The 7435-nt window shown below is 52.8% G+C and overlaps 2 protein-coding genes across 2 annotated transcripts; both read left to right on the forward strand.

Annotated features, from left to right (window-relative positions):
• Positions 1-34: 34 nt before the first annotated feature.
• On the forward strand, positions 35-4584 carry TRV_06275 (pre-mRNA splicing factor (Prp24), putative; the record flags this gene model as incomplete). Its single annotated transcript, XM_003019649.1, has 5 exons — positions 35-75; positions 180-2934; positions 3026-3244; positions 3317-3673; positions 3748-4584. The coding sequence occupies 5 exons, from the start codon at positions 35-37 to the stop codon at positions 4582-4584; spliced, it is 4209 nt and encodes a 1402-aa protein (XP_003019695.1).
• A 1787-nt stretch (positions 4585-6371) lies between these two features.
• TRV_06276 (uncharacterized protein) lies at positions 6372-6635 on the forward strand (the record flags this gene model as incomplete). Its single annotated transcript, XM_003019650.1, has 1 exon — positions 6372-6635. A coding segment is annotated over one exon (264 nt), but the record flags the coding sequence as incomplete, so codon positions are not given.
• Positions 6636-7435: the final 800 nt, after the last annotated feature.

The following is a 7435-nucleotide window of genomic DNA, read 5'->3' on the forward strand; positions in this document are numbered from 1 at the left end:
TGGCCGTCTTCGAGGCGAGCAAACGCCTATCTAGTTGGGGCCTCGTGGTGGTGGATCGGTGTTGAAGACGCCGCTGTGTCTTTAGCACGGAAAGGCGTGGACCCCCCCGGGTTGCGATGGAACTCCAGCGCTGCTACTGACACTCATCCAGTTCGGCCAGCCTGACAAGTCCCTCGCAGCCACTCCCTATCCTCTCTCCCCTTCTCCCTCCTCCTCCTCCCTTCTTGCTCGTCTTCTTTCTCCCTTTCTCTCTCCCTGCTTTCCGTGCTTTCTTCTACGGCTGCTGCTGCTCGGCGGGCTACCACGGCAGACTCTGCAGCCATGGATATCAGGGACCTCATCACGCCAAACTCCAGCAGGCAGGAGAAGGCTGTCCGCTCGCCAGCCCCTGTGCCGTCGCCTCGCCCTCGCTCGCACCGGGGGAACACGCCGCAGACGGCCTGGGCTGGCAGTGGAGGCGTGCATGGCAACGGGACAGGTCCAAGGCAGACCCAGTCCCAGGCACAACCACAGGCACAGGCACAGACTCAGACGCAGACACAGGCATCACAGACACCACAGGCTCAGATACACACCCCAAACAGCGCCCGGGGCCCACAGACTCCCTCTACGCCCGGCATAGACGCCCTCGTCGAGGCTGCGCACATCAAGAGAGCGGAACCGTCGCCATCGACTGCCTTCCCCATCGTGCCGCCAGCCGCTGCGCAACACAACACGCCAACTCCTCGGCCGTCTGGGTACGACGGTGCTGCTGAACCCGTTGCCGATGCGCCCAGACGTGACTTCAGTAGCACCTGTCTCAGTCCAGAGGCCCAGCAGACGGCCGCCCAGTTGTACAGCAACATCCAGAAGAACCACTACGCCTACGAGGACCGCGTCAACTTCATCCGTCTGTTGCACCAGGGCTTCGTCGACCACATCTACCCGCCAGCCTCGCCCGACTCGCACGGCGATCCTCACCGCTTCGACGTGCTCAAGGACCTCAAGGCTGCTCGTGAAGAGCTCGACAGCCTGTTCGCCATCGGAGAGGATCTCTGGGCCGAGTGGATCCAGGACGAGAGCCTGCTCGCCCGCACCGTCAACGAGCGCATAGCCGTCATGGAGCTCTGTCGCCGCTCCGTCGAGGAGGAATACGGCAGCACCAAGCTCTGGGTCATATACGGTGAGTGGATGCTCTACCTCTACAAGGCCTCCGCCGGTGACAGAGACGGGTCCGGCCGCGGCCACTGGTCGGACGAGGACAGAATCATCGGCCGCGAGGTCTTCACCTGGCAGTCCGTCGTCGAGGTGTGGAAGGCCGGTGCCGATGCTACAAAGTGGCGCATCAATGACTGCCATCTCGTCTGGAACCGCTACCTCGAGCTACTCATGCAGGACGTCGACGCCTCGCCTTCGCAGGAACGAGTCTCCCAGCTCCGTGTGCTCTTCGAGAGCAGGCTGCAGACACCGCACGCCGGCTGGGACGATACCTTCCAACTCTTCTCCAACTTCGTCTCCAAGTACTACAACGCCAACTACGAGGACCTCATGGTCGACGCCAGGAGCAAGGCTGCCGAGGCAAAGGCTATGTACGCTGCTCGCGAGACGCGTGAAGCTGCCTTGCACAGAACCATTGAGCTCAAGGACACCAATGCCGAGTGGACCACTTTCCAGGAGTATCTCGACTGGGAGCTCTCCAAGCCGCAGCGGAGAAAGGGACAGCAGCAGCAACAGCAGCTACAGCCACTCCGCCTTGAGCTAATCACTTCACTTTACCAGCGTGCCGTCCTCCGTTTCCCCACAGACGCTACTCTCTGGGAAGACTACGTCATGTTTCTCATTGACGAGTCCATGGACGGGCCCATGGGTGTCTCACCCATCCCGGTGATCGAGCGTGCAACCCGACACTGTCCCTGGTCCGGCGCCCTGTGGTCGCAGCTTTTCATCAGCGCCGAACGGGCTGGTCTCTCCTTCGCCGAGATTCTCGAGCTTAAGCACAAAGCCACGCGTTCTGGGCTTCTCGACGCTGCAGGTATCAACGAGGTCTTGAAAGTCCACACTACTTGGTGCAGCTACCTTCGCCGCTGGGCACTTCAGCCAGAATCCACAGACGAAGACCTCGACGTTGCCGAAGTCGGTATCCGCTCCGCCATTGAATCCGTCCAGGAGCTCGGCGACAAGACTGACAAGGCCGTCCCCAATGACCCGCTCTTCCACCTAGAGCGCATCTACATTCGCTACCTTAGTGCGCGCGGAAGCTGGGACAGCGCACGCGAGGAATTCAAACACCTCATCCCCCGCCACGGACACAGCTTCGAGTTCTGGCTGGCGTACTATACCTGGGAACTCCTCTCATGGAGCAAGTTCATGCCCTGCGACTCTTCAGCGAGTGCATCCCGACGGATGCCGAACCCAAGCTACGCTACCGCAGTGTTGAAACAGGCTTTGCAACGGACAGATCTAGACTGGCCGGAGAAGATTATGGATGCCTACATTTCACACTGTGAACATTACGAAGACGCAGACGAGTCTCAACTTGCCATTATTGATGTTCGGAAGGCCATGAAGGCATTGACAAAACGCAGGCAACGAGAGGCCTTGCAGCAACAGCAACAGCAGCAGCAGCAACAACAACAACAACAGTATCATCATCATCAGCAACTTGCAAATCACCAATATCATCAGGTCCAACATGCTCAACATGCTCCGGTCTCGGTGGGGCCCCACCCGGATTCCGTGGAGCAGCAATACCACTACCCCGACGAAACTCAACTTGCTGGTAAAAGGAAACGCGAGGGTGAGCCGGAGGTGAATGGCACAGTCTCGAAGAGGGCAAAAGGTGGTGCCATCCCGTCGGTAGAAACACGCGCCCGAGACCGAGAGCATGCAAGTGTCATAATCAAGAACTTGCCAAAGGATATCCCGCAGGTCAAGATTAGGCAGTTTTTCCGAGACGTAAGATACTACTACCCCGAATATCTCTAGTCTAGTCCAGCGAGAAACGAAAAAGAAACCAACAAAAGGTTAAACTAACAAAATTATATAGTGTGGAAAGCTCAATTCCCTTCAGATGCTCCCCGGCGACTCCGGATCTGCATTGCTCGAGTTTGATACCCATGAAGATGCCCTGGCCGCCGGCACAAAGAATCAAAAGGTTCTAGAAGGCAACCAGGTGACTGTTGAACCAGTTACAGACACTACAATCTTTGTAACCAACTTTCCGCCCACAGCGGATGAAAATTATATTCGTGAGCTCTTTCATTCGGTATTCCCTGCCCCCGGTTTCCTTGGTGTCCTGATTGTCTTCCATGGTGCTAACGTCAAGATGCGTTTTTAGTATGGAGAAATTGCCGAAGTGCGATTCCCATCACTTAAATTCAATACCCACCGCCGCTTCTGCTATGTTCAGTTCACCTCTTCTTCATCAGCATACGCCGCCACTGAGCTTGACAAGAAAGATCTCGGTGATGGTCTAGAATTGGTGGTCAAAATCTCTGACCCGTCGCAGCGACAGGCTCGGTCTGGCGCTTACGAGGAAGGCCGAGAGATATATGTCTGTAACATACCCTACAAGACCACAGAGGGAGACCTTGTTGAACTCTTCACCGCCTATGGGGACGTTGAGTCAGTTAGGATACCCACCAAGGTGAATGGAGAAACTAGAGGTTTCGGTTTCGTCACTTTTGCTACAAAGGTAAGCTATTTGCATAGCAAGTTTTTTTTCTTCTTTTTTTTCTTCTTTTTCTCTGCTGTTTTTTCCTTTTTCAGCTAGATCGAGCAGTTATACTAACCTCAGATAAGGATCAATCAACCGCTGCCCTGGCTATGAACGAAAAGACGTTCAAGGGCCGAGAGCTAAATGTTCGGCTCTCGACCAACACCGGAGCCAAACGCCATCAGAATACAATTGTCTCACGATCTGAATCACCAGCCACTAACGCTCAACGTAACGGAACCAGCACCGCCTCACCCCCACCAGGCTCACTGCCCGATGGCCAGAGCAAGGGCAAGGGAGACCGCCATCTGCGCACCTTGGGCTTAATGAACATCCCGGACACGGTGAACGATACCCGAATTCATGCTCTTGCAGAGCCACACGGCGTTCTGGTGAAGATCAATCTGCGGCCCGACCATCAAGGTGCTATCATCGAGTATGCCGACACGCATGATGCAGGTAAAGCCTCATTGGCCCTTGAAGGGTACGAGATTACTCCCGGGAGATTCATCCACGTCGGTTCGGTAAAAGAGATGTTACAGCAAAAGGCAGAGCATAAGATTGACAGGATCCCCATTGGCAAGGAAAAGGGTAAAGTCAGCGGTGCCACAACATCCGGCAGCGGCACTACTGGTGGCAGCAAGATGATGACCCAGCCCTCTGCCCCAATAAGACGACCAAACCAGTCTTCTGGCAGCGGACGCAGAGGCGGATTAGGAGTCAAGCGCGGCGGATCAGGTATTCCGTCGAGGGACAAACCGCCCGGCTCAACGACTAATCATCATGATGATACCGACGGCCAGAAATCGAATCAGAAACAGTCCGAACCCACGACGACACGGAATAAGACGAATGACGACTTTCGAGCAATGTTATCACAGCCCAAGTGAGGCTGGCTGGTTATAACGGACCTACCTATACCCACCACATATTCTTGTTCCCGCGTATTATTTTCTCACTCTCCTCTTCCTCTTTTGACCTCACTTCGCTCTACTTTTACAACCTTACCCCGTCTTCAACTTCCCCTCTATTCTCCCGATCATCCGGTGGCGCATTTTTTTTTACATTTCCTATCTCCATTCTGCCTCCTAGCGATGTGAGTTCACTCTAAAAGAAACGCGCATTTTTCTTTTTAGCGCGACTTTCAAAAAAAAATAAGAAAATCACCGCCCCAGCGTATACAACTGGCTTATGCACTACGAGAAGGTGTAGTCCAGCTGTAACGGGTGAAAATTACATCTCTCTCCGCATTTTACTTCCTACCGCCAACTTAGCCTTCTTGAGTTGGCTCCTCCTTTTTTTACCTTTTCCCGATCTCCCTTTTTCTTCATTTCCTTCATTTTCATGTCCATATACCGTTACCGTTACCGTTACCTGCATGATGGAATGGCTTTTTTCTTTTGACCTGCGTTCTTCATTTAATCTCTCTTGCTCTTCCTATCTTGCAGCATCGTACCTTGCACATCCAGACAGACAGACACAGACACAGATATTGCTTAATTTAACTAATTGGCAAGCCGGTATAGGGGGACGAGAGTTATGCAAATACTATGCTGTGTGGCGGTTTTTGGTTGCTGCTGGTGTTGATAGCGGCGGTAGAGGCATAATGTACGATTATCTATCTTCTGCTTGTCTGCCTCTTCGTTCATTTCGACTGAATGGGCGAATGGAAGGCTCTAACTAGTTAACTCACTACTTTACGAGTTCTTTATTTCAGCTCAAGCCGTGTCTATCTCTATGTCATCGATCACATTGTATTGTATAGGAGTTGTTAAGAGGCTCGAGACATTATCAACGGAGCTAGATTTGGTAGATATAACTAGCTACTTACAACTTGTCTGCCCTTGGGAAAAGGCCTCAAGCTTACCCGCCAGGCACGCTGGACTGGTTTATATCAGCGTTATTAATGACAGGGAAGAAGCAGAGCCTAACGTTCACTTGATCGAGTCAAGTGAAGGCTCGGACAAAAGAAACACTTCTGCCTTGTTTTTTTCTGCGACTTAGTAGTTAAGTATAGCATCACATGATGCGGGCTGGCGTCATGCCATTAAAGGAGGACGAAGAAGAAAACCTCCTAACAACGTAGACGAACAAGAGAAGAAGAACCCGAGACTCTCTTGCAGGACTCAGCCTTGTCTATCACACGCCCTGAGACAGTGACGCTCGTTGAAGACGCCGGGTTGGTCGTCGCCTGCTTGTTTTTCTAGGTAACTAGTTGGCTGGGCTGCTTCGAGGATCTATCAATACAACCGCCATCGTGGACTCTCGTCTGGTGCCCGGGGAAGGGCGAAAAAACTACACGGGCTTCTTTACAAAGACCATTCTCTACTCGTTCACTCTCTTCCTCTTCCTGATCGGTGCGTCATCTCCCGCCGGTACCTGTGGCGTGGCAAGGGGTTCGTTTGTTGACAAACACGATGTATAGCTTCTTCGTTGACGCTGGTATCAATCTTTCTTCCAAAATGGCTTGGTTACTATAGCGAGACGGTGAGATAAATGCGTCCCTTGGTACCTCTTTACACCCCATATTGAGCAATGTAGCTAATACCAGCCGGGACCTCAACAGCCCTCCGGCCAGCAGTTCTACCTCACATACGGCCTGACGAGACGATGCTCCTCCGAGTCCCCCGGATGCGACGAGTTCCCAAAGTATGAAGACTGTCAAGCAGACAACTCCATGTTTGGAGTCAGCATCAATCGCTTCGGCAGTTCAGGCTCCGACCTTTTCGCCAACCATGCCATATCCAACCCGATATTCTGCTCAATGTGGCGATCAGTTGGGTTCCTGGTATCGCTCGCCGTTGTCCTCGAGGGAATGACCTTTGTGGCCTTCGTCGTGATTCTGGCAGGAGGAAAGCAGATGAGAGAAACTGGCTGGAAGATGTTGACGGTGTTTCTGGTCCTGATTGGTCTTGTACAGGCTGGCGGAATGGGTCTAGTGGTGAGTCCCTGTGCCCCCACGCTACTGGTTGTTATATATATGTGCCTATCTATATACCTCCCTCAGGGCAAAACACGCCCAGATGACGCATGCTGACATGAATGGACAGTCATACCTGTTTGACAATGACGACCGCTTCTACCCTGGATGGAAGCTCGACGACTCGTGGATCCTGTGCACCGTCAGTATGTGCCTGATGGTGGTCAACGCGGTGGCGATGTACACGATAGCCCGAGTGCTGCCAAACGAGGGCGGCTATGAGCTAATAGCTGACCACGACTGAGATCGAACCCAGCCGACCTTTTCACCTACAACTTTTCGTCTCTCTTCTCTATCATTTCTTCATGTCTTTATCTTTATCATCGTCTTTCTTTTGATGCTTTTATATTTCCCTTTTCGGCGTTCTCGCTTTAAGGTTTCCACGTGAGTTGATGTCTGTGTTACATAATCATTCACGGTGAAATAAATACTCCGATTCCGTTCCCTTTTTGGAAATGGGCGTCAACTTTTTTTCAACTTCGACTTCGACTTTTCTTCTTCTTCATCATCTTTCGTCCTGCAGCTTTCGATTCTCCTATCTTGACGCAGTTGATGCCTCTGAAAGACACGTTGGCAGCGAGGATATTTCCTTGAAATCACAGGACGGCTGGGTTAACGACGGCTTTTTCAGGCGATGGTCGATCTTCGGGCCGGCGTTTCACTTCCAAACCCAGCGCCTTGCTCCGTGGTGGTTCCTGAATGACCGTCACGGCCAGCCAGCTGTTTATATCCATCCAGAAGAGCTGCTGCTTGTTGATCTC

Source organism: Trichophyton verrucosum (assembly GCF_000151505.1).
Source record: "Trichophyton verrucosum HKI 0517 chromosome Unknown contig00688_1.f1.exp, whole genome shotgun sequence".
In the NCBI taxonomy this organism is placed as follows: domain Eukaryota; kingdom Fungi; phylum Ascomycota; class Eurotiomycetes; order Onygenales; family Arthrodermataceae; genus Trichophyton; species Trichophyton verrucosum.